Consider the following 27,545-nt stretch of genomic DNA (forward strand, 5'->3'; position numbering starts at 1 on the left):
CTGCATGCAGCGTGCCCCGCCCCCATGGGCAGCTCATCTTGCCCCCAGCTGCGTGATGCACGGGCCACACCCAGTACCTGAGTGGCTAGCTATGCCGCTGGCTGGTAACACAAATAAAATGGTCACATGGCAACCTTCTGATTTGCTGGGGCCTATCAGATTGCTGGGGTCTAGCAGATTGCTGGGGCCTATCAGAGGGATGTGGGTGGTGCGAGGGACACGGGTGGTGCTGTGGGTTAAACCACAGAGCCTAGGACTTGCTGATCAGAAGGTCGGCAGTTTGAATCCCCACGATGGGGTGAGCTCCTGTTGCTCGGTCCCTGCTCCTGCCAACCTAGCCGTTCGAAAGCACTTCAAAGTGCAAGTAGATAAATAGGTACCGCTCCGGTGGGAAGGTAAACAGCGTTTCCGTGCACTGCTCTGGTTCGCCAGAAGCGGCTTAGGCATGCTGGCCACATGACCCGGAAGCTGTATGCCGGCTCCCTCGTCCAATAAAGCAAGATGAGTGCCGCAACCCCAGAGTTGGTTACGAGTGGACCTAATGGTCAGGGGTCCCTTTACCTTACTATCAGATTGTAGGAGAATGGTCTGTTGCTTCCAATGGGGGCAGGATTAATTTTAAAAGAAAAAAAATGATAAAGGGCAGAAGAACTATGGTACTTTCCTCCCAAAGAGGCAATGATGAAAAGAGGATTGGATAAATTCATGGCAGATAAGGCTTTCAATGGCTGCCAGCTATGGTGGCTGTGTTCTACCTTCACTGTCAGAAGCAGTGTGCTTCTGAATACTAGTTAGGTATCACAGGTGGGGAGAGTGCTGTTGGGCTCAGGTTTTGTTTAAGGGTTACCCAAAGGCATCTGGTTAGTCCCTGTGGGAACAGAATGTTGGACTTGAGCCTTTGGCCTGGCTCTTCTTTTATGTTCTTATGCAATTCTTTCCACTATTGGTATTATTGTTATTATCACTGGTGTGGTGGGAAATTCTGGGAATCTAGCACCAGTTGGAAGTTTCCTTTTCCTTATCCTAATTGCTACACATGGGTGGCAATTGTTTTTTTTTTACCAGGATCAAAGTTTGGGAAGGAGATTTAAGCTTCCTCATGTGTTGCGGGGTCAACCACAGTCACCCCTCCCCATGCACACACCTGTACTTTTTATATTTAAAAAATTGCATGGTCACAAGGTCATGGGTGTGTATTCCTGCACAGCAGGGGTTGAGACAAGATGATTAACGGGGTCCCTTCCAACCCTATGATTCTAGATCCTGAGCCATTTATAGAAAAAAAATCCCTGCTATTCATTTCTCCTGTAATGTTAGGGGGAATAGAGGGAAGGACTAACTATGTTAAAGCAGTTAAAGAGGAAGAGAAAAGCATAAACACCAATTTAGAGCTGTGCTAAATAGAAAAACCTTACCACCAAGTTACAGCACTGGTCCCTTATAACCCAAAATTACATATTTATTTAATTATTAAAATACCCTCCCCCATATTTTTTAAAAAACTGCTTCAAACCCTGAAACCATCAAAGCAATGTAAATAAAAATCTATAAAACAAATCTGTTCCTACAGTGTACAATTACACTGTATCACATCAGGGTACACAGAATCTCAGGAACCACTGACACCAATCCTGCTTCCCGAGGCAGCTAGTGGAAATACAAGGGAAAGGGACTGAACATGGGGCCAAATATGTTGCTAAGCTATGATTTCTCTCAAGGCAGGCTGGTGGGACCTATAATAGGCAGAGAGTCTAGGAGGTCCCCATCTTCTTTGAGTTTTATTTTCTTGATCTCTTACAATTCATACCCCATAAACATCTCAAAGCTATTTCACACACACACACACACAAACATCAGCATCCTAAGGGCCCAATTCCTATACTGTACAGAAGGAACCTCCTGATGAGATGGTATCTTCATGAGCCCCTTCCCCCTTCAGAGTGCAGTGATCTTTTGAGTGTATAAGGGGCAAGACCATATTTAACTACCTTCAACTATGTAGTTATGAACTCTTGTACCTTGATCCAACTTTTTCATTTAGCGTTGCCTTTGGGATGTTTAATGGCAAGTATCCCATTAGAAGTTATAGATTTTAAAAACTGGCTTCCATCCAAATAATCACTTAATGTCTGGGTTGTTTATGGGAGGTGTGGACCATTAGTTGGGTCATGTATTAACTGAACTACAGCTAACCTGTGTCAAGCTGCTATTCATTCTCTGGACTGGCACCACTGGTTTTCTTTTTTTCATTGTTTTCAATCAAAACAAGCAGTGAATTGAATAACATTCCTAACACAGATACTTGATAATCTGTTCAACTGAGTAGCTTTAGCAGACAGCACTCTGGCAGTTTGGTTTTTTTAAAAACAAAACAAAACAAAACTGCTCAACAATTTAAGTCAATTGAATTTATCTGGATTGGGGGGGCAGTATGAGCTTTTCATTTACTTTACCAATTCTCCAGCTAAATGATAAATTCTTTAATATATTCATGTCATTTTCACGAGTGTGTGAGGGGGGGGAGAGGGGGGACCCACAGTGTAGTTAATTTAATTCTTTGTATGTGCGTGTATTTTTAAAAGGTTAAGCTAGAGAGTCAAAATGAATAGCAGGAATTCTAAAGGCTTCTAGCGAGTAACCTTTTTCCCCCGGTGACAGAATGTCTTGCGATTTGCAAGTCAAATAACTTAAAATTTCTCCTTCTCCCCTCCCGCCATTTGTAAATCAGAGTAATCTTTGTATCATGCCTCCACACTCTTAAGGAATTCACTACTTTAAAAGAAAAATGGCTTTATTAACTGCAAAACCAGTTAATGAAAACTCCTATGTTTAGGCCCCTGCCAGAACTTTTAAAGTGAATACCATCCTATAATGATCATTTAATAGAGTTTTTACTCGTTTCCCAAAAGTAATTACATATTGAAATAATAAAAAAGTCACATTTTACATCCTGTTAATAGTCAGTGGCGTTACTTGCTTTCTCAAGCCCAGCTTGGTTATATAGAAAGCATGGGATAATGGGTAATTTCATGCTGTGATAAAGCACAATACTGCTTTCATTCAGGGTGTTTACTCACATTGCATCATATTAATAGACAACCATCTTCTTACTTCACACTCTCTCTATACATCTGGTATCATTTTTAAATCCCATGACAGTTTGGGACAGAATGTACCAGTATTTCAGGAAGATCAGAGGCACAGCAATAAAAGTCAGTTGAAACGGATTCTTCATACAAAAATGAACTCCCTTCTACTGTGGCGGAAATTTCCCCTTTGGGGTTCAAGTATGCAGACTCGTACCCAATTCTCAATCAGTCAGACTTTATTCAATAATGTACTACAGGGGAGAGTCTGCAAGGACTTTCCATTAGGGCACACATTGTACAGACAAAACATGCATCACCTTGGCTTTTTCATCCTCTTCCAAGCCACTTTCTGCCATCCCTTTTCCTCACCATCTCTCATCCAGACACAATCTTTGTACACACGTTGTTGTTGTTGTACATGCAGAGCCCTTCTTGTGCTCTTAGGTTTTTCCTTAACTGGTTCTTATCAGTTTTATGGTCAGGCCATATTCTTGTGTACATGACACTGGCCTCACTGATAATGGGTAGCAGAAATTCCACTGCAGTAGCAGTGCCCCTTTAGCCTTTAATGGTCAGCATGCTTACATGAGAAAAAACATGTGTTTTTAGCCCTGTGTCTTAAATGTATGTTCAGGAATGCTGCAAGAAGGAACAAAAAAATAATAATGTCATCTTGCATGGGTCTCTGCCATGCAGCAATAGTGTCTTGCAGCTTTTCAGGAATCTAATGTGTACATAACCATCTTCAGCCATCAAACCCTTCAGGAGTGGGGGGATGCTTATCAATAGGAAAGAATGACAAAAGCCACGGTGGCTATATTCTGCCTGCACTGTAATAGGCAGAGTACCTCTGAACACCAGTTTGTGGGAGTTGCAGAAGAGGAAAGAACTGTTGCACCTGAATTCTGCTTGTTGGATTCTCACGGACATCTAAATGGACACTAAGGGAACAGGATCCTGGATTAGATGGGCATACATTTATGAGCAAAATGCTCTCTTTGTCTTTTCCCCTCTGTGTATGTCTGTGTGTGTGTGTGTGTGTGTGTGTGTGTGTATGAGAGAGAGAGAGAGAGAGAGAGAGAGAGAGAGAGAGAGAGAGAGAGAGAGAGAGAGAAGGTATTCTTAGACCTAAAGGTATCTTGTGTAAACTGTTGGAACATTAGTCTTGCCTCGGTAGCAAGTCCTAGCAGCTATGTAGAGTTGCTGTTCTGTTATAAATAACAAAAAACAAACAAATAATGTTGAGGTTCTCCTGGAACAATGGATACTCTATCCAGACAAAAACCCACAATATATTATATAAAAAGTTATTAAATGATTTCCAAGCATTATTGATTTTTTATATAAAAAACCAAAGAGTATTATATGATGCTGTTTCATACACAGACCAAGCATGTGAGTTCCTTTGGAAGGCTTTAAGGATGGTTAGAGAACTGTACCATAATGAATTGTCTATGGTTTTTTACTTTTATCAATGTGGCCTAATTTGTTTAGTGGCAAAATTCATAGAAGCGTAGAACTGGAGGAGTCCTTGTTGGCTTCTAGTTGCAATGCTGAAAACCCAGAGCTAGAGTATCACTAATGCATTGGATCCCCAATTCAGCCTCTACTTGAAGACTTCCATCAAGGAAAAGCCAATCACCTGTCTAGGTCATTGCTTTATTGGTCTTACCATCAAGAAGTTCGTCCCCAAGTTTGGCTCTTGTAAGCTCATTAGATCTAGTCCTATCTTCTTTCATTAACTGGCATGAAGGTGATTATTCACACAAAAGCTAGAAAAGAAGAGAAGAGAAAACAAAAAGAAAAGAATGAACAAGTATGAATTGCACCATGTTAATTGAACAACTTCAGTATGAAGTTCAGCTATGCTATGGAAATGCTTTCTGAAGATGATGATGGCTTTGCTGTTATGAAGCCACTATTGCATCATTCCTAGCCTACAACTAGACATTTCAGAAGTGTTAACAGACAATTGCATTCAACCACATCCAGATGTCCATCTAACCACTGTAAGAATCCTGACATACGTGAACAACGATGACCACTTCTGCAACACGGAATGATATTTGTGAAGTGGACCTTAGATGTGAATGTGCTAAAGCTGCCAGCCCCAAGCTGTGGATTTCCATGCATGCCCAGGCCACCACACTCTTATCTTACTGACCTCAGGAGAGCTTTCTTTTTGATGCATTTTGTTGTTGTTGTTGGAGTACAGTCAATGATATTTGGTCTGCTGTACAGCAGGTGGTAAAATTCAATAATCTATACCAAACTTCCTTTGACTTGCTTAAAATGAAAAAGAAAGGGCATTTCAATGAATAAACAAACCCACAGACTTTTTCCCAAGGTGTCTAGAGGAGCATCAAAGAGGAGGAAATAAGTCTTTCTGGAAATACCATAAACATATAAAAGAACTGCAACCAATCTATGAAGAAGGATCGGATCAGGAGATAGCAGCCACCTGCTGGTGCTTTTGAAAGAAAAACAACATTAATGGAGTTTGAAGTTGTTTGGAATGGATTCCCCCCCCCCCCCTGCTCTTCTCCTACAGTACATACAGAGTGGATAATAAAAGTAGTGGCAACTTCATGATTCTAGAGGATGCAAGAATTAAGATTATTATAGACCTTGGAGTAATACATGTACTTGCTGACTGGAGTTGAAGCCTACAACAACTGGAGTTGAAGCCTACAACAACTGGATGGCTGCAGGTTACTTATGCTTGATCTAACACCTCTGTTTGTGCGGATCACATGCCTTTTGCAGTGCACAACCATGAAATTTAGAATTGCTATTTCCCCCTGTGTACGCATATAAGGATTTCATGGCCTTTGAAAAGGGAAAAAAGGAAATCACACTGTTAGCAGCCCTCTTTTAAAGAAGGAATCCACAGATATTTATCCTGGTACTGATAAACTTACCACATCTGATTACAATCACATGTCCAGGGTGGAAAAAAATTACAGTAATATTTGGCTTGGACCCACCTCTTTTAAACAGTAAATAAAGTCTGAGGAAATGATAGCATTACGAATTAGCTTCTCTGTTGAGCCAAATTTAGTTCCAGGACTGGCTTTATTGGAATTATGCCCAGTGACATTATGTCTGAATAAATGCCATTTCTTTCAAGTGCTTGAATACTATGATGTCTGCCAAAGGCAATACACTGAAAATATAAAGAGGGAAAATATTTATTTTGACAGCTAAATTTAGGTAGGTATTTAGCTCCATTTAGCCATAACGCATGAGTCATTTTCATTTTGACTACTATGACTTAAAGGACAACACCATAGCTTAAATTCAGGGTATAGTTCTGCAGACTGCCATGCAGTCTGAAGGGTTCCATTTATTCAGTGGGATATGCATGAAGTGGTGATTTAAATTTAAGTGCCTTGATGCATACCCTCCAATGAAAATAGGGACATCCCATTCCATAATGATAATTTTACTATTTATACCCCACATATCTTACTGGGTTGCCCCAGCCTCTCTGGGTGGCTCCCACCATAGATAAAAACACAATAAAATATTAAACATTAAAAAACTTCCCTATACAGGATTTCCTTAAGATAGCTTGGGGGTCAAATAACTCCATACCCTCCAACATTTCTCCAATGAAAATAGTGTCATCCTAAGGAAAAGTGGGACATTCTGGGATCAAACCAGAAACTGGGATGGCTTCTCTAAATGAGGGATGTTTCAACAAATAATGATGTTGAAATGGGGGGATGAGATCTCAGCCAATGAGGCACCCTTAAAATAATACCCTTAGATTCTCCAGGTCAGGGGTGGAGAACTTTTGGCCCACCAAATGTTGCTGATCTAGAACTCCTATCAGCCCTAGCAAACATGGCAAATGACCGGGATGATGGGAGTTGTAGTTCAGCAACATTTGGAGGGCCAAAGATTCCCCACACCTATTCTGTTTCTCAGCAAAAACAAAGTTTGCATTAGGAAGAAGTGGAGATTCTATTCCATAGAAACCCCAATTAAATCCCTGGAATCTCCAGTTAAATAAATCAGGTATGTGATGGAAAAGACCCCCTGCCTGAGACCCTTCCAATAAAGGTAGCGAATACTAGAGGGTAGATTGTAAATAATCTGATGTGGTAAAGAGTACTTAGTAATGTATGTTTTGAAATGAGGTACATTTCCTAAATGACATGCAAACTATAGATACAAATGTGGGGTGAGCCAATGGACATGGGAGGGGGATCACATACAGAATGCAATGGTACCTCGGGTTACAGACGCTTCAGGTTACAGACTCCGCTAACCCAGAAATAGTACCTTGGGTTAAGAACTTTGCTTCAGGATGAGAACAGAAATCGTGTGGTGGGGCTCGGTGGCAGAAGAAGGCCCCATTAGCTAAGTGGTACCACAGGTTAAGAACAGTTTAAGGTTAAGAACAGACCTCCAGAACGAATTAAGTTCTTAACCCGAGGTACCACTGTAGTCTACTGAAATGTACTTTTTGTGAGTCTGCCTTTAAAGATGAACCAGAAGCTTCAGGTATAGGCCCTGCTGGATCAGACCAAAAGCCTGTCTAGTCCAGCATCTAATTTCTCAGAGTTGCTAAAGTAAAGTAAAGTAAAGTTGCTTCCCTCTGGGAAGTCCCAAACAGGACAAAGCTCACTCCTACCCCCATCACTAGTATATGGAGACATACTGTACTGCCTCTGATCCTGGGGGCATCCATCATGCCCATAATTTGTAAATCTCTTGTAAAGCCATCTAGTGGCCACCATCAAATATTGTGGTTTTAAAAAAAGCTCACAGTATAGATGCTCACATGGTAAAAAGGTGATCAAACAAGAAGGAGCTGTCCCTGTGCAGTTTAAAGTAATGATTTTATTTTTGTAACTGTAGATTTGTTTTTCCTTTTTGGTTAATTATATGAAACTCAATAAAAAAAAATAAAAAAAAATAAAGTAATGATTTTAACCTGTAGAACTGTGAAGAGTTTGTGATCTGGTCACCTGAAGGATTGCCTGACTCTGCCTAGGGTTTAAGATCAGCCACGGATGCCTTGCTCACAGGGCTTTTTCAGTGGTGACCCCATATCTATGGAACATATGTTAAAGATTATTTTCCCCAAGTGTGCCTTTGGTCAAATTAGGAGCTGGATATTTAAACTGGTATTATTGTCTATTTAAATCGTAACATTATTTTCTCCCCCATCAGGATTAGAAATAGTTTCATTCTGCTTATTTGAGATTGCTGTATATGACTTTTATTTGTTTGTTTTGTTTTTGTTTGTTTCTAAATATACTGATTTAAGAGATTTTTATTCTGCTGATTGGAAGATGCCCTGAGTAAAGTTTTGTTTTTAAAAGCAGCATATAAACGATTAAACTAAATATGCCTCTTCTCTGATCTATGTGCATTTTTTTGAGGGTTGAACATAGCCTACTTGCATGCAGCTGTAGAAGGATGGGACTTGCTCCTCATCTTTGCAAATCCAACCTTTTCGGGTTTTTAAATTGCACAGAGTGTGAACATGTGTAGGGCAGCGATGAGCTTCCAAGTATTATACTACTCCCCACCTTAACTATGTATTAAAGGACTTACAAAGGAGGGACGTGCATTTTCTGCCTGAAAAAGACTGACTGAAGCTTCCTAACATTGGACATGTGCTTTTTGACTAGGGATGGGGCAGAAAGTTGATTCAGAGGCAAATGTAACTAATTTGCACTGTCTCAAACAATGTGAAAACAGAACCACCCTTAAAGATCCCTGCTTCTCTCTTTTTTCACTACAGTTCTCATGCCAAGTAATGTGCACAAAAATGGACATATTTGTGAATATAACATTCATAAATGCCTTGTATTATGGAAAATTGCATTACAAAAATGTGTGTACTAGAAAAAATGCATTTCAAAATGTGCAAAGTAAGATAAAGTCACAAATGGATGTGGAAATGTGGAGACCAGGATTCAAAATTAGAATTAAATAGAAATTGAAAGGAACCAAAATTGACAGATTTACCTATCCATGTTCTTGGTATGCGTCTCTTTCATTCCCCTGCCATTTAGGGATGCATGTCTCACATTTTACAAGCTCTGTGCAGTAATCAATACCCATAAATGGGTGTGTCCATAATATTATGAGCAAAGTTATGTGTTTTATTTTCTTCACGCACTTTCTGTTCTTTTCACCACTGCATTTTATTCTCAAATAACTGAAATGATGAGAGCATGACAATATGCAGAAGACATAATGTTAAAATGTTGTCATGCCATTAGGACCAAAGTTCTGTGTTTATTTTGGACAAAAGGGCAAATGCAAATTCTTTTTACAAAAGGGTTGGTGCTGGAATAAGCCTTATAATGATCATTATCTTATTTACAACAGATAACACAGCAAGTATTTATGCGAAACGCACAAGCTTCAACCGGCAGACGAAGGATTTGTATTCTCTGCCCATCGTGATAAGTGATGGTGGGAACCCGCCACAGAGCAGTACCAACATACTCACAATCCGGGTGTGTGGTTGCGATGGAAATGGACAATTAATCTCTTGCAACCCAGAAGCCTACGTCCTCAATGCCGGACTTAGCACTGGAGCTTTAATTGCCATCCTTGCTTGTATTGTCATTTTGTTAGGTAAGGAAATCTTAACATTTATTTTCCTCTCCCTTTTCTTGCTTCTCCTCATTCTCCCTTCTCCATCGAAATATGGTGTGATATCCTACAAAAATATGTTGAACTCAGTATACACCAAACTGAGCACAGCACAGCAGCCACATCTTGGTGAACCCTGTTTTTTTGTAGTGCCAAGCAGGCATCATGTGCCTTTAGTGTCTAGAGTCTCAAGATTTCCCAGCATAATCTCAGGAGTTCCACCATCCCCTTGATGGAGAGGGCTCATAAAGGCACCAAATCAGGGTGTCAGTGCCTGGTGTGTTCCAAATCCAGAAAGGAGCTCAGATTGTGTTCCAGACATCCAGCAGGCATATGGGAAATTAACCTGTTAAAATACAAATTCACCCTGCAGTGGGCTCTGCACATCTCTGTTCAAAATGGATTAGATCCAAAAGTTTTGTTCTATTCACAGAAAGGCTTTTCATGCATAGAAGAATTCTGTGAATGGAAGGACAAAAGAAGGCCTTCCATAAGCAGAACTCACTTTCTTAGAACAGAAGCTCATTATGTGAATGGAATGGAATCTTTGGATTCAACCCAGTATTTCTGCCTGTTATTCTAAGATTTGCCCAGTGCACAGGAAGATTGTTTCTTTCACTTGCTTTTTAGTAATAATAATAATAATAATAACCTTCTCATTTCCTCCATCAGTGATTGTAGTGTTATTTGTAACACTTAAACGTCAGAAGAAAGAGCCTCTTATTGTTTTTGAAGAAGAAGATGTTCGAGAGAATATCATTACTTATGATGATGAAGGTGGCGGGGAAGAAGACACTGAAGCTTTTGACATTGCTACTTTGCAAAACCCCGACGGCATCAATGGATTTATTCCTCGCAAAGACATAAAGCCGGAGTACCAGTACATGCCACGACCAGGGCTTCGGCCTGCTCCAAACAGTGTTGATGTTGATGACTTTATCAACACAAGAATACAAGAAGCAGACAATGACCCAACAGCTCCTCCCTATGACTCTATCCAGATCTATGGCTATGAAGGAAGAGGCTCAGTGGCTGGTTCACTTAGCTCGTTGGAGTCAGCAACGACAGATTCCGATTTGGACTATGACTATCTACAAAATTGGGGACCTCGTTTTAAGAAACTAGCAGACTTATATGGCTCCAAAGACACTTTTGAAGACGATTCTTAACAATAAAGTTAAAATTTGGCCTTAAGAACTGTGTCTAATGTTCTGAGAAAAAGAAATGTAAGCAGGTATTTTTTTAAAATAAAACAAGAAAAGGTTCGTATAAAGCATTTTTGGTTTGGTGGGGTTCAGGAGAGTCCTTAAATTAAAAACGGATGTTAAGAAAAAGTGGTAAATACTGTGAAGAACCTTTTCATGCAAAAGGCAAATATAGGAGTTGGTTATCAACTTCACTAGAAGGGGGACAAAAATAACCACTTGTGAAATACAAAATATTTAAGTGAAGGGAAACTCTTTTTAAAAAATAAAAATAAAAAGGTCATCCTACAATCGGGCAATCTTTGTATGTATGATGAACAATTAAGTCTTTTATGTCAAAGAAGCTTCCACAAATTAGAAAGGATAACAGTTCTGAGCTGTAATTTCGCCTTAAACTATGGACACTCCGTATGTAGTGCATTTTTAAACTTGAAATATATAATATTCAGCCAGCTTAAACACATGTGATGTATGTACAGGACAATGTACAATTATAATGTCTCTTGAGCATCCGACTTGTTTCTGCTGACTCTTGTAAATCTTTTTGCTTATACTTTCATCTTAATCTAATACGTGCCAGATATAAAACTCTGTCTTGTTGCAGTGAGAGGCGCCCTATTTCTATGTCATTTTTAAATGTATCTATTTGTACAATTTTAAAGTTCTTATTTTTAGTATACATACAAATATCAGTATTCTGACATGTAAGAAATGTTACATCACACTTATATTTTATGAACATTGTACTGTTGCTTTAATATGCGCTTCAATATATGAAGCAGACTTTGAAATAAAAAAAATGATTCTTTTTTTACTTCTGGTTTTGTTTATTAAAAATTTAAAGGGAAAGTGTTGTTTCTAATGCTCCATTTACATATGTATATCTCCCCTCACTACCCATTTGACCTTTTAATAGCCCTATTTATTATGCGTTTGTAGTTCAAGTTGTCTTGTTAAGTGATTATTTAAAATCAATTACAAGTTGTTTTTTAGCGGAATACTGGCAAGCTGGCAGCTGCTCCAAGAATGCAGTAGCACCTTAAATGTAAAATGAGTCAGCTCTGGATTCAGCTCAGTTTTCCTAAGTATTTTTGCCCTGTTATAAGCATTTATCTTTTCTCTTGACAGTCTCACAAATGACTTTATAAATGTGCAGGCATGCACTGTACTTATAATTTACTCCGTGCTTTTTAAGCTGACTATCCATTTTAGCCTTCTGTGGACTGCAAGAGACTTAAATCTCAGCCTGACCCAATTTGGGGATGCATGCCCACTAACAATTTTCTACCCAACTTCTACCTAAGAAATATATTAATTAGTGCTTTGATGTTTTAGTAGTTGTTTATTTTAGTTCGCCAGGCAGGTATTGCTGCTTCAACGTTTAGAATATAAAACAATGAAAAATAAATACATAGCTTTTTTATTTAATATTTTCAATGTATTGATTTAATCAATTTTAAAACGGGACTATAGATTAGTTCCGGATTAGTTTAGACAACAGACCAGATTATGTTCATCTATTTGTTTAACATCTGGAAACAAATGTAAGCAAGCTAGATTTTAGATAGCCGGTAGGGGAAGGTCAGAGGTCTGAAAATGTAATATAGAAAACAACCATATCATCAGCAAAGCCCATTTTTAATGTCCCAGAGGAGATTGGACAGGGGGATAAATGCTGCTTCTGTCTTCAACTGGCAGTGAAGAATGCCAATATTGGCAAGAGCTGCATTGCTTATGGTAATTTTTGTTTTAATGTAAAGATGTTGATTTAAATTTAATCACTTCAATATAGTCTTTTGCCATTAAAGGTCTAAGATTGGTAGATGCCCCACTAGCAGGCTTGAGTGTAAGGAAAAAATGTAACTATTATATCATGTCCTATTTCAATACTACATTTTAACAGAATGCACATTCTATATACTTTCACACTCTTTAGTTCAGAGTTCTTTCGTTATTGTTATTATTATTTTCTTATTTTTATAATCCAAAGACTATTTTGCTAGATTTGCACATTTCCGTGATATGAATTAAAATTTAGAAAGCTCACAATTTATATTAACATATAGAGGAAAAGTGAACTTGCTGTTAAGTTGTCATTTCCACCTTTATCTTCAAAATGACAATAATCTTCATAATTTTCACTACTTGATAATGTACTTTTTACTGCATTGTTAGGCAAAAATGTAACACCTTTTCTATATGCTTCTGTTTAATTTTTAAGGGAAACAAGTATTGTCAATTACTTTTTCATAATTTTAAATATTTGGGGGTTTTCTTTTGTCTGTGGTTCTCTCTCTTTCTCACTTATAAGATTGGAAATAAATTTACTTTCCCGGCTAGTTTTGTCTTTTTTAAATTTAGCTGTCAGAAAACAAATCTGTTTGTAGGAAACCCCTTTTTAAAAATTCAAAATCAAAAGGCACGTTTGTGATGATACTATCTAGGGGAAAGGCAGTAGCTGAGGTCCGAAATTCAACCCCCCCCCCCCAGCATCTCTAGTCAGAGCCGAAATCTTCATGTCTGAAGCTCCAGAAAGTTGCGCCTGTCAGTATAGACAAGTGCTAGACAAAACAATGATTTGACTCAGTATAAGGAAGATTCCTGTCTTCCTTAACCTACAAAAACACTGAAATACTTGCTAAAATGTTAGAACACACTCACCAATAATATTGTTAATTATATGTTCCAGAGTTCTGTGGACTACTTGCTGTCATCTCAACAATGACCAGCAGGAATCATTCATGTTTCCTTTTATCTTTCGGTTTGAATTTAAGGCTAAGACTTCCTTTCCCCACATGAAGGCTGCCCACTTCATGTGGTTCCTTCTCTAGCAGTCTGGGTCTGTGTAAAGGCTTCCATTTCCTCTGCTACTGTGTTTCATGCAGGATGCAAGCTATTCCTGACCTTTCAGGGGGGAAAGAGTTACTTGCAGGATATGCTAAATGTTCTATACACCAAGAATTGCTACTCTGGCACCCATGGGCCTTGATTGATGCTTCCATGATCTCCTCCCACCATCTACCCAACTGAAATTAGGGTTGAAAGAAGCATTCTGGTGTGGCTAATAGATTTGGCTGTGGTGCATGCTTGGTCTGGGGTGCGTTTGTCTGTGTTTGGGGCTCATAATGGTTTCTTTCCTCTGTAAATATGCCAAAGGGTCCAAAAGGTTGACAACCACTGCTTCTACAAGTGTGGACCTTTATGTGCCAAAAACAGAAATATCCATGAGAGGGAGGTAGCAACTGCCATAGAGTCCATTAGGTTTAAGGGGGCATTGCCCCACCAACTTCTGTCTCTTCTCAGCCAGTCCCCATCTGCCTGTCTTCTTACCAGTCCAGCGGATGTCATTGGTTGCCATCCTCCTTAGTCTCCTTTTCCCCTTATAGAATTAGCAAGGAGGAGTAAGATGGGGACAGTGAAATAGTTCATCATCTAGACCTGAGGGATAGCTCAGTTAGGAGAGCATGAGACTCTTAATCTCCAGGTTGTGGGTTCCAGCTTCATGTCAAGCAAAATATTCCTTCATTGTAGGGAGCTGGACTAGATGACCCTCATGGTCTTTTCCAACTCTATTATTCTATGAAAATTAGATTTTTTTTTTCTGCTTGTCATTGACTCTGGTACCACCTACTGTTGATTTCCCTGCCTTCCATTCAGTGGTCACCAGCTACCATTGAACAGCATCCTTGTGGAAACCCTAAAGTCTTGAAGAAGTACAAAAAATATGTAGATGGGGACAAAAACAGTCCAATAGGGACTATATGCTTGTTGGGCATGGAATGAGGGAGGAATGAAACGTGGCAGGCAGTGGGGAGAGGAACAAAATGGAATGGACTGTGCTGGAAAACGGTATGGCTGATTGACTGGAATCCTGAACAAGAGCATTGCACACTGTAACATTTCATTGCAGTTCCTACCTAAACTATCAGAAATGGAAGCTTTTATATGGATCCTGACTTGCATGGGAGCAACTCACTAGCCAGGGCACTGTAAAGAGGCCCTTTTCGTTACTTGAGAATACAGACAATGAAAATCAATGCAAATTAATCCAAAATAAATGGTGATTCAAGTAGAAGTCATCTGCAGCAAGATAGCAATAAGCTCTGTGGGTTGATAAGGTTTTTACCATAGCTGGAAATAAGAGGCTCGCTCATATCCATTGCATTGTAATGAGTTTGGCTTTGGTTTTGCAAGCCTCTCAAAGAGAAATGCTGATTTCATGAAACAAAATGCAAGATGCTTTTCAAGTCTCCCAAATCAGGGTGACATCACAGCATCACACGGACTTGCATATCATGCATGTTGTTGGCAAATTTTTGTACTCTTAGAAGCATCACCTACACTATTCTCTGATACGAAAGAGAGAGAAAAAGATGATCAGTACTCAGTGTAAGGAATGCTCATGTTTAAAACAGGGGGAGCAAATGGGCAGAGGAACTACCACTTCCTAAGCCCTGCCAAGTTCACACCAGCCAGGTAGAAAAGTGTGTGTGTTCTGGGGTAGGGGAAACCTCTCTTCTTTTTTTAAATCATCATCATCATCCAATAGCAGTTAAAATCTGGAGCTAGGGCAGTTGCTTCCATTTCAAGAGTGAGTCTGGAGAGCTCTGAGCCCTTCCCCATCTGCCCCACATTTTGCCCTTATCATCCACGGAGTACTGCCAGCTGAACAATCACAGAAGTTGAGCTTTCCAACACCAATTACTGATGGGTTTCTACTGCAGACTTCCCTCTCTGCCCACAGAAAGTGAGGTCCATCATATCCTCTGCCCCCTGGGACACCCTTCCAGGAGCCCTAGGTGCCTTTCTGAATATTGGAAATTAGACATAGTTATTTTCTGCTTTGATTTAACACTTGAGGGTTGTTACTTGTTCCATGAACACATGTTTCCCTATGAAATTTTCTCAGATCCATTGCATTACTGTGACTCTGGTCCACTGTACTCTGTATTCCATTCCTCTTAAATTCTAATTATAAGGAGGGCTTATTCTATTATTGTCTGCAGTGACAGCCAGCAGCCCTCCAGAGTTTCAGACAGGAAGTATTCCCAGGCCTACCTATACATGCTAGGAATCAAATCTGGGGTCTTCTGCATGCCAAACAGATGTTCTACACTAGTGTGGGCTTCTTGTTGCCAGAATTTTCCCACACACAAAATTCATGGGTGGTGATAGGGAGGCCCACTTCTTCGTCTACACAATGTGAAGTGTATGGATAAATACCAGAAGGCTACTGAGCTTGAATATTATAGAGAGAGGGAGAAAAATTCCCACCAACTTTTGTAAAGAAAAAGAACAGATGTCAAACAGCAAATAGTGGTTTCTAGTGATGGGAAAACACCCTGGGTTGGTCTCCGGGGTGGGGGAGAAACTCAGTTTTGTTTGAATTTTAATGAGAAACTAACCAGTTCCCACTTATAGAACCAAAACACAACTTTTCTTCAAAACTTGCACTTCTCTGATTTTTTCAATGCTGTTTTTCATGCAATGTGTAGCAAAATCTATATTTTAGGGGAAAGTGTGCATAAAATGCATTGTATTGTGGGAAATGGCTTGCAAAACTGTGGACAGTGGTATCTCAGGTTACAGACGCTTCAGGTTACAGACTCCGCTAACCCAGGAATAATACCTTGGGTTAAGAACTTTGCTTCAGGATGAGAACAGAAATTGTGTGGCGGCGGTGCGGTGGCAGCAGAAGGCCCCATTAGCTAAAGTGGTACCTCAGGTTAAGAACAGTTTCAGGTTAAGAACGGACCTCCAGAACGAATTAAGTTCTTATCCCAAGGTACCACTGTATGTTAGTCAAAACAGCATAAAATGTATTAGGAAAAAATGGCACTAAAACAATGAATTTGCATTAGGATTTACTCTTAATATGCATTGCTGCAGAAATGTGGGAAACTGCATTTAGGATTGGAAACTAACAAATTATTCCATACCCAGGTGTGCTTAATTCAGATTTAGGTTTGGCTAGCTGAGTTAGTTTCCTAAAGAACTGAAAAATAGTTTAACTAATTCCAGGCTGAATTAGTTACCATTTTCTAACCCCCCTGCAAACGCAAGGGCATTAGAATTTCAATTCTAATTCTGTGATGCTCACCTAGGAGCAGAGGAGACCATCAGAAGATTTGTATTCCCAGCCAACTTCGGTAACATCACTAGCATTGACTTCCTTATGTTGGAAAACGAAATGTGTTTCTTTGTAGTTGACTAGGGCTTAAAAGAGCTTCATTAGCACACATCTCCACTGTGTCATCCACATCCTCCTTTCCTGTGCTTAGCTCTTTTGTCACGTCATATCGCATAGCTGGGCAGAAAATGAAGCTACATTCATCAAATACATTATTTATTGTGAGCTCTTTCTCACCACTTAAGATACATGCTGACTACATCCGCACGACGGCCTGTCAACTCTTATCGGAAGGATCGCTTAAAAGTGTTCTGGGAAAAAACAGGCTTTTCTCTTTTTTACAACTGACTGAAGGTGAATCTCGTGCCCAAAGAGAAAAGCTGAACCTGATTCGATTAGTTACCACTGCAATCAGAGATCTGGGACACTCTTACACACAGGTCACTAGACTAGATTGCTCACTCAGATGATCCAATGAGGATGATATTCAATTTAAGTAACTAAGGCTCAGATTGGCATCAATACACCACAGCCAACATGGGCACAGCCCACCACAGATGCTTGCCCTGGGCTCCCAAGTGGAGGAGTTTGGGAGCCACCATTTTTATTTCCCACACTGCCCATCAGCAACACTATGTCTGGGGTGATTTAGGAGCTTATCTCCCAGTTGCATGATACTGATCAAAGCAGAGCTGTTGCTACTGCTGCTGCCGCCACCACTAGTTCTAGCCAAAGCTCACCAGGCAAGACAGGGGCATTATTGAAGTTCAAGGACACATTCCTTGACCTAGGGGGCTGCATTTGGCACCTACATCAGATTCCCAAACCCTGATCTATCAAATGCAACTTCTCAGCCTCTACACCACCATTTGCAATTACCAGGAAAGTAGGCACATAGTAATCAATCAAGTTTATGCATATTTAGCTCATGCTCATCCTACATTTTAAAAAATCATTTTATATTTTTATTTTGACTTATCTGAGTAAGTTTTGTAGCTGGCTAGTGTTGATCCAAATTCCTTCTTTCTCCATTTCTGGGTGGGGGGGGGTACATGACATTTTCCATGGGTTGTTGACTTAGCTGACATCCTTTTGTGTAAGGGAGACCATTGTTGCGCTCATGTTTTGCTTGTTGTCGTCTGGTAGGCATTTGTTTGCCCTCTGTGAAAACAGAAGGTTGTACAAGATTGGCTTTTGGCCTGATCCAGTAGGGCTCTTGTATTCTTAAGGAGCATTTTTTGTTTGGCTGGTTGGCTTCACCTTTGAATTAAAATGGGGGTGCTGGAAATGGCATTAGCCCGGTTGCTTCTTCAGCTAACTTCCTAATATTTATTAATTTCAGTTCACTAATATGTCAAAGCTGTAGCCACCTGATGTCTGATACTTATGTTATGAGAACTGAAAAGGACTCTTCTCCAAAATCATAATGAAAGCTGGCATCTTCACTAACATCCTTTCCAAAGGTGTCAGAGACTAACTGGCCATGAAGAACAAACGAAAAGCATATTTAGGGAATGGAGATTAAACTAGCTGTGGAATAAGTTATATGGCTGAGGTTTCCCCACTCCATCCAGCACTTCTGTGGAAGGGCAAAAAACCCTCCCAGAAGTTGTCAAGCCGTTGGCAGAGGGTGAAAGTCATTCCACTTTTGGATGAGGGGGTTAGTTGCTTAGATTCAGTAAGGTAGTTGAGGGCTCTCTCTCTCTCTCTCTCTCTCTCTCTCTCTCTCTCTCTCTCTCTCTCTCTCTCTGCCCACCCCCAATGCCATTCCTGTTTTTTTAAAAAAGCTAAGGCACCACTTTGTTTGCAAGCTCAGTTGGTTAGAGTGTGGCACTGATAAGGTCCCATAAGGGACAGCTGCATATTCCTAGATGGTCCTCCGGGTTGCCTTCCAACTCTAATCTATGATTCACCCCAAGCAGAGCTTGGCTGCAGCCACTGTTTACTTGAAAAGGAGGACCAGAACTGACAATGTAGACAACATTTCTAGGCAATAAGATGCTGTCTTAGCTTAGCTTTGCTTTAAGTGAAAATAAAAATGGTGTGAGGGTGACACCCTTGGCCACCTTGTCAGATCCCTCCCCCAAAGCCTCTGATATCTCCCCACACCTGCAGGGATGAGGTGGAGTGGCACTGGCAACCTCCCTGTGGTACTGCTATGCTCACTGGGATGGAGCAAGGCAGTACCCAAATCAGGGAAGCTCCAGGTAGACAAAGGATATGTGCACTCTTGAGAGCCACTGCAGTCAATCTGGAGCCCCCCCTCTCCCCCTACCTTTTCCCATGGAGCACAGGACCTCCACTACCAAGAAGGCCCTTCAAGCACTCTGTCCCCTTCCTATGCCGCTTTTACCTGCCACACAATTTCTTTCATTTCCTGAAGGTACATGATGCAACCATCTTGTTGCACCTAACCAGCTCTGGATCTGGTCTGTGTCTGGATGGATCATTGCCTGCACACCTCATTTAAGCCAACTCAAGTTCCCCCCTTCATTAAAAGCAAAGGAAGGATATGAATAAAATAGAGTAATGAAAAATGTGGCCAGCATAAATTATTTTAATAAAATGACACTGTAGATCTGTAAGACCAAGAGAGGTGGAAGAGATAAATATTTATAAAATGTGATTTTTTTACACTGGGATAACCTCAGACAAATAAAAACTGACTCTGGGTGAGGAGTTGTAGACTTTGCAAAAGTTTGAATTCTCAGTATACAAATAAAATCAGTATTTTTAAGGAGATAGAATATATATATTTGTGTGTATATATATATGTGTGTATATATATATATATATATATATATATATATATATATATATATATTCTATCTATCATCTATCATCTATCATCTATCATCTACCTATCTATCTATCTATCATCTATCTATCATCTATCTATCTTCTTATACATCTGGAAAGGCTTGCCAACACAAAAGTGTTTTTTAGCCGGTGTCTACACACTGAGGGTGTTTGGCTAATATTAACAGCATTCCAGAGTGCAAGCACTGCCACACTCAACTCTTTACAGGTGTAGAGCAAACCTCATATGATAATTGCAAGAGTGCAAGTTCAAGAGACTGAAGCAGTCAAGTAAGCACACAGAGGTAAAGCTGACCCCTCAAGGAAACTGGTCCCAAGTTGTTAATGACATTATATACCAATGGTGAGACCTTGAATTTGCCCTGGTAGGTTACAGATGGAACTCTTCTACTATTGCAAGCAGAACGGGGTTCACAAGTTACATTCCATGGGTGTACATTTTATATAAATGCTTACACGAATATTTGAGCTGTACACTTGTGCAGTTATTCACATTTAATGATCAACAAATTATCATCTGTGTACAAATCAACAGGTGCACACTCTGTCAGACAAGCACTTGAGTATGTGTGTAGTGACAGCTTGCTCAGTGAAAAGTGTAAGTCTACAGTGTCATCTATGGTTTTTGCACATTCAGCTGGAAGTCACCATATGCAGGAAAAGAAAATCAAGGGGGCATGCATGTGTGAAACAGTCCAAAACCTTGTTTAAATGTAGTGTTGTCAAAGTGCAATATCACAATTTACATGGCTCAAGTGGGCCTTGACAGCTTGTAATAAAATAGTAGGGAAGTGGATGGGTGGAATTCAACAGGCCAAACTCATCCCTGTAGTCATTTCTTTGAAGCCAGTGGAATTACACCAGGGATGAGGTTGGCTATATGTGGATTTAATGCCCTGTGATCTTACACTGCCAGAAATCATGGAAGCTTCACAGGCTGCCAATGCATATTATTCAACTTTCATTAATTCAAACTAAGAACAAGCCAATGGATTTAATTTGGATTCTTGATGGAATTGACTGTAGCCCATCTGTTTTCCATCCTCAAAAACTGATAGGCCAACATTTTAAGCGGACATTTTGTTCAAAAAAGAGAGAGGAAGAATCCTGGAAAGCCATTTCCGAACTGGAGAGGAGAGGGGGTTTCGGGCTACCCCCTCCCACACACGCGGGGGCTGGCCTTTTTGCCCCCATGAGAACAAGGGAATCCCCGGGCGTGCCTGCAACCCTGCCCGCCAATCGGCGGGCTACGGAGGCGTGGCCTGGCCCATTTAAGGCCAGGCACGACCGGGGACCGCCCTCTTTGCCCCATTCCAGCTGACCGGTTTTCCCGTCCCACCCACCCTTTAGGCTTAGCTAGCTATGACCTTGCTATGGACTTCGGTTGGTCGCTGCAAGGGGCCTGGTAGGAATTTTTCCAACTTGGCACACTTCCAGCCTTTTGGTTTTTTCGCCTACCTCGTAGCAAATGTCACAACTTCCTCCGTATTGGCGGTTAGGCATTGGCAGGGGTAATTGTTATGCAAATGAAGGGGGAAGGAAGCACCATCACCTTCTCCCAATGAAAAGGGTAGTCCATAGAGGACTCCGGGGGACGTTGCCTTGTCTGAAACCTAGGGAGGTAAGGGCCTCTGGCACGCCCCCAAGCAGTGACACCCGTGTGATCCTAGTTGGCGTACTTCAACAGGATCCCCACGGCTTGTGGATAACCCTTCCCGGTCTCCATGCCGGGTAGTCAATAGGAGCCAATGCCTAAGGCCAATACCTTCCTATTCCTGTAATCAATAAAGTTGTGGCCTTTTTATGCCCATTAACCTTAAATAATGTGTCCTGTGTCTTCATTTCACATGGGGGAGGGGACTTACCATGCAAAACAATGCTGCTTGGATACCACAAATCTTGGTGGCTCTTTTAGTAACGAAGGGGTGGCTAAAGCTCAGGATTTTCGTGCCAGGTTTGTTCCAGTGCTGACTGCAGAATTAGATATTCCTCCCATGTTAGATACGACTGAGATATTTTGCTTGACGAAGTGTTGTTGTGCTCTGGGGCCCATATGGATTCTTCTGGAGTGTGTAAAGGTCATTGCTTCTGTTAATCCGACGATTGCAAATAGCTCCCTGCCATAGCACTTGGTTTCTCCTTGCTTAGATTGGCAGCTTTTTCTTTGACAATCTGGGATTTCTTTTCCAGGTGGGTGTGAGCTGCAACCTGATTCTCAGAGATTCTCTGCTGACATGAAACCCTTCTTAAATGAGTGAGGGTTTTGTGCATATGGAGCAAATGAGGGCTGGAGCTGCTTTAAAAACAAAAACTCAAGGGGGTGAAAATACATTCCTATGAGTGTGAGAGAGTATGTCTACCATGCCCTGCAATGTAAAATGAGAGCATCCCACAAGGAAAACATATGCTTTTGATTTCAATAACATAGAAATCATGCACACTGCACTATTGGCTTTTCATATTTTTGCACAGCCCAGATATTCTGGTGATCTGGAAAATGTCATTGAAATATGTGAAAGAGGATGTAATTAAATTGAAAGTTATGTCTTGGGATTATTTTGTGCTTGAGATAGAGAACATTGATAATTGGCTGAACACTGGAGCTACAAACAACCCAAGACTGACACAAGCCTTTTTTTTTAAAAAAAAAGTAGTTTACACTGATAGCATCTGCCAGGCCCAAGTAGTAGTGTAGATTTCAGGGTCTGGGGGAAGCCATTCATTATTCTGATGGGGCCAGAGGTGATTAGTGTTGTCTATGCCAGGAAATCGGCAGCTGAAACTCAGAATGCAAATGTACAAAAGGTGTAGCCAACATGGTGTCTGCCAGTTGTTGTGAACTATGACTCCCATCACGGCCATTGGTCATGCTTGTTGGGGCTGATCAAAGTTCTACTCCACAAAACTGTTCTGTCAAGGGCAGCTGTTATTTTGAATTCATAGGCAATAAGTATGCTTATGGGTGAAGACTATGGGTTTTATTGGCCATACACAATTGGCCAAGCACAATTCAAAGTGTTGCCGCTGACCTTTAAAGCCCTAAATGGCCTTGGTCCACTATACCTGAAGGAGAGTCTCCACCCCCATCGTTCTACCCAGACACTGAGGTCCAGCGCCGAGGGCCTTCTGGCAGTTCCCTAACTGTGAGAAGCCAAGTTACAGGAAACCAGGCAGAGGGCCTTCTCGGTAGTGGCACCCTCCCTGTGGAACACCCACCCACCAGATGTCAAAGAGAACAACAACTACCAGACTTTTAGAAGACATCTGAAAGCAGCCCTGTTTATGGAAGCTTTTAATATTTCATGAATTAGTGTATTTTAATGTTTTGTTGGAAGCCGCCAAGAGTGGCTGGGGAAACCCATCCAGATTGGTGGGGTATAAACAATAAATTAGTTGTTGTTATTGTTGTTGTTGTTGTTATACAAGTATCTAGCATATATTCTGGAAAATGGTTTTTATGTTTGTTCTCTGTTCTCTTCAGATGCCTCCTGAGATACCGTCGCCAAACTTTGCAGGAGGGTTCCTGAGGTGGGAGCAGTGGCTTTCAACAATGTTAGGATGCTGGATGCTATTTTGAATAAGGATGGCAGTCTGAAATGCAATGTTGGCATGACTTCACCTGATTTTTGGTGTGACAGATCCAACTTGGATGTCTCTTGAGAGATTGTTACCAAACCTAGCAACAATAGGTAGAAGTGGCAATCTGCATATAGCTTTTGAGGCCAGGGACCATTTTGAATCAATATAGTATATAAAATTAACCTTAATTAAATGTTCACTCAAAAACATATTTATTCAGGGCTGGATTAAGTCTTTTCCTGGTCAGGTCAGAGCCATGGAGTTGTGTGTATGGATGTACACAGTCCCCAAAACTCACTAACTAAACCTCTGTCAACTAAACTTTGTGGACCGAAGAAAGGAGATGCAAAACTTGAGGGGAAGTACATTCTGGCCCAGCCCTCAGTGGAGGTTTAGGAACAGAGTTTTCCTTCTCCTAGATGGGCTACCTTCCCAGGTTGACGAGCCCCACCAGCCCTTCACTTCCCCCTACAGCACATGCAGAAACTGCCTTCTTCAGCAGTGGACCCATGATTGGTCTCATCTGCTCGATCCACAGAAGCCTGTCTTTGCATGCAGTGGAAGTCCCTAACACACCAAGGGTTTCAGGCCCATTGGCTACTCTCACCTGGTTTAGCTGGTCAGTTGAAACTGTTCCCAGGGTGTGGCTGCTGTCGCATAGTGACAGCTTCTAGGAGCCATAGGTGAGTGCAGGGTGGCGACCAAAGGTGGACAAACTACCACAGAATGAGCATGGCATGTTCCCCACTAGAAGTACTACCCCTCCCCTAACACATTATTATTATTATTATTATTATTATTAATAATAATTTACCACCCTTCGTCCCGCAGGATGGTAGCAAACACACAACAGATAAAACAATTTAAAAATATTTTAAAAAAACACAATTCCAAAACAGATGCAGACTTATTCAATTCATATCCTACCCTTTCTCCTGAAGGAGCCCAGGGTTGCAGCCTCCCTGTAAACAAATTGGCTAAATAAAGACCATAGTCTAACCTTTGTGTAAGCTCTGCACAAGCAAATTGGGGTGAGTGCTCATTAAACAGGCTATAACACACTGGCAGCATCTTACAGGTGGCTGCCATCTGAAAGCTCGTCAATATCAATGTTAAAAAAGCAACAAATATTGTGCACGCCTAACACATCTTCACTGCAGATAATTCTGCTTTTATTAAGCCCAGCAAGCTGCAGGTTTGACACAGAACTTTCAAATCCCCTGATGCTTTCTCATGTATTTGCCTCTTGACCAAAACTTCTTGAACTTAAGCCACAATCCCCTTCCAACACACTGTCTTGTATTTCCCCTAAGCTTCCTGTACTGAGCTTTTGAATGTTCCCTCATACACATATTCCCTGGATGTTATGCTCACCTTAGTGTGAAGCTGCCCTTCTTCCTTTGTGAGAGACCAAAAAGCTTCCCACTTTCACCTGGTGCATCTTGAAGAATAATCCCTCGGGATGTTCATTAGGTGATGTTAATTATGGTAATCAGCCTACCTGGTCTGACCCAATTAAAACTAATTAGCTTTCCCCCTTTATTTCCAAACTTAGATCAAAATGTAGCTTCATAGGTGTTTTCCATACCAGAAAGATTGTCTTGTAGAAGAACCACAGCACCAGCCAAGTGTCACTGAATCTTACAGTTTATTTCAAGAATATAATCAGTGGTGGCTGGTGCCCAAAAGGACTGGCTGGGTGGAAGGCAGGAAGCCCACCTGCAGGTGGAATCAGAGCCAGTGATATGCAAAGGCAGAACTCATGACAGGCAGAAGCAACTACTTATAGTTTTATCCCCATCCTCCTCCCTGTTGAATACCATAAGGGCAACATATAGGCTAAAGAGAGGAAAGCTGACAGCTACTCCCCTTGACCCAAGAAGGTTGAAAGAAGGATGTCAGGCAGGTAGATTAGGTTTAGGGCAGTTTAATGTTGAGAGGGTGTCCCATTTGCCTTATTGGACTGGTCTCCACTGAACATAATGGGTTTTTTAAAATAAAAAATCCATATGATATAATTGGTCCTGAAGCTTAAAATTATTTGCCTTGATAAAGTATCATCATCTCATTATCTAGGAACAGCCTTGCAACAAGCAGATGGTTACTGCCAGTGGGGACAATTCTACATATGTATACTAAGCAATAACCCCCATTTAATTCAACGGGACACACCCAGTTAACTGTGAATATGATACAAATGAGCAAATCTGCTTCACTTTTCTCAGTTTCTCATTTTTCCAGTCTTAAATTCTGCTCAAATTTCCATGTCAGTTTTCAATTTTAAAAGTCCTCATGAAAATTCAACAGCATTTTACTGAAAATTTCTCCTGATAATACATTTTCATTTGCAACATTTTTGCAAAGCGATTTTCCTAATACATTTTTCTACTCCCCCCACAAATATATGCATTTCTATGCATTCTTTAGTATATGCTTTTTGTACGTATAACAACTGTCAGAAAAAGTCAAATTTTTAAGGATGTCTGTGTTTTGGTTTGCCTATTGTTTTGGAAAGTGCAAATTTGTAAAGTTCACCTTTAAATGTGAATTGAATCAAATTTCTCACCCATCGATATAAGAGATTCCATTCTACTTCACTCTGAATACAAACTTACCTAGTACTTAATGCTTGGTTGCACTGTGAATAGGAATGCATGAGGAATTTTGTATTTGTGAATTCTGCTGTGAACTTGTGATGTGCTGGGCCCTCAGCAGCTCTCTAATGGAGTGCTGACATCTGATGTCAGTTCTGCCACTAGCCTGGCAACCTACCTGGCAATCTACCAAGGTCTTGATAAGCACCACTGTTTTGCTTCCTGGTGAAAACAGCAGAAATGCTATGTAGGACAGGGTCAAGCACCTTAAAAGTCTCCATTTATGGCTCGAGACTTGATGAGTAAATAGTTTGGTACAGCTGTTACACATGAAGCTACCTTATTCTGAATATTTATTCATCTGTATATTTATTTGTGTAGCTGAAACCACTGCAAAGTAAGATACATAAAACAAAACAAAACAAACCACAGAGTTAAAATAATGATTAAAACTAGGCATTCTGTCAAATAAAAATTTGCTGCAATGAATGGTTTAACTTAGTATCAACACAAACCTTTTTCCTTAAAATAGCCACTCTAAAGGCAACAGCAGGGTACCTTATGGACTACAACTCCCATCAGCCTCAGCCAGCATGGCCAATGGTCAGGGATGATGGGATCTGGAGTTCACCTGTATCTGGAGACCCACAGGTCCTCATCCCAGTTTAAAATCCGAAAATGTGTCATTTTTTACAGCTAACCTTGCTTCTCACTATTGATAGATTAAGGCATACTTTCAGGGAACTCAGGAAAGCACCCCACCCCCATTCTTGACATATGTTAAGCTTCATTTCTCTGTGGATTCTTTATTCTTGTTTTTACTCTCACCCTTTAGCATCATCTGTCTTGTCTCTGGTTTTTGCTTGAGTACTACAAAATGATCTTTCACTCTATTGGTAGCCTTTGCAGGCCATTATCCTGCCCCAGAGGAAACTCTATGTCTAATGTTTCTCTCTGGAATTCTACAATGCTTCTAACCTTTTGGCTCTGTGCTATAAAGCAATGCACTCTGGCAGACTCTCGCTGTCTCTTATCTTTCCGATCCATACAAAGGTGTCAGAATGTCCTAGGGACCCATTAATCAACAGACCTGTTCTGACATCAGCTCCTTAGAAGCCTCCTGTATACCCTTAATACATCTGGAGGGAGCAAGAGGGAGCTTTTCGATGGCGAGATAACTTTCCATAGATCAACTAACATGACTGATGACTAGATTGAGAATTAAACATTTATGTCTCAGAAAGAGCCTGGAGATTGAAATATGCAATTTCAGTTTACATTGGGAAGTACCATCACAACGACGTCACTGCCTCCAAGAAATCAGCTTAGGAGAAGAGGGTCATGCCTCTGTGGATACAGAGCCAAGGGTATCGATGACATTATTTTCTTTGATGCCCCACCTCAAAACAAATGAGGAGCACTGAAAGAGATAAATATAAATATAATCTTCAAAATGAATAGACTTGCCTTTTCCCTGATGTGAATAATCTCATTTGGAATTAGA

At 40.7% G+C, this 27,545-nt stretch overlaps 1 protein-coding gene across 2 annotated transcripts in view; it reads left to right on the plus strand.

Moving 5' to 3' along the window:
- The window catches only part of CDH11 (cadherin 11), a 106,948-nt gene extending 95,216 nt beyond the window's left edge, over nt 1–11,732 (plus strand). For both annotated transcript variants that reach the window (XM_081920300.1, XM_081920301.1), the window contains exons 12-13: nt 9,444–9,695; nt 10,386–11,732. In XM_081920300.1, coding sequence (XP_081776426.1) covers nt 9,444–9,695; nt 10,386–10,882 — 749 coding nt within the window. In that variant the 3' untranslated portion in view covers nt 10,883–11,732. The remainder of the gene's footprint in view (nt 1–9,443; nt 9,696–10,385) is intronic.
- Nucleotides 11,733–27,545: the final 15,813 nt, after the last annotated feature.

The sequence above is a fragment of the Podarcis melisellensis genome (assembly GCF_964234715.1).
Source record: "Podarcis melisellensis genome assembly, chromosome: 8".
NCBI lineage: Eukaryota > Metazoa > Chordata > Lepidosauria > Squamata > Lacertidae > Podarcis > Podarcis melisellensis.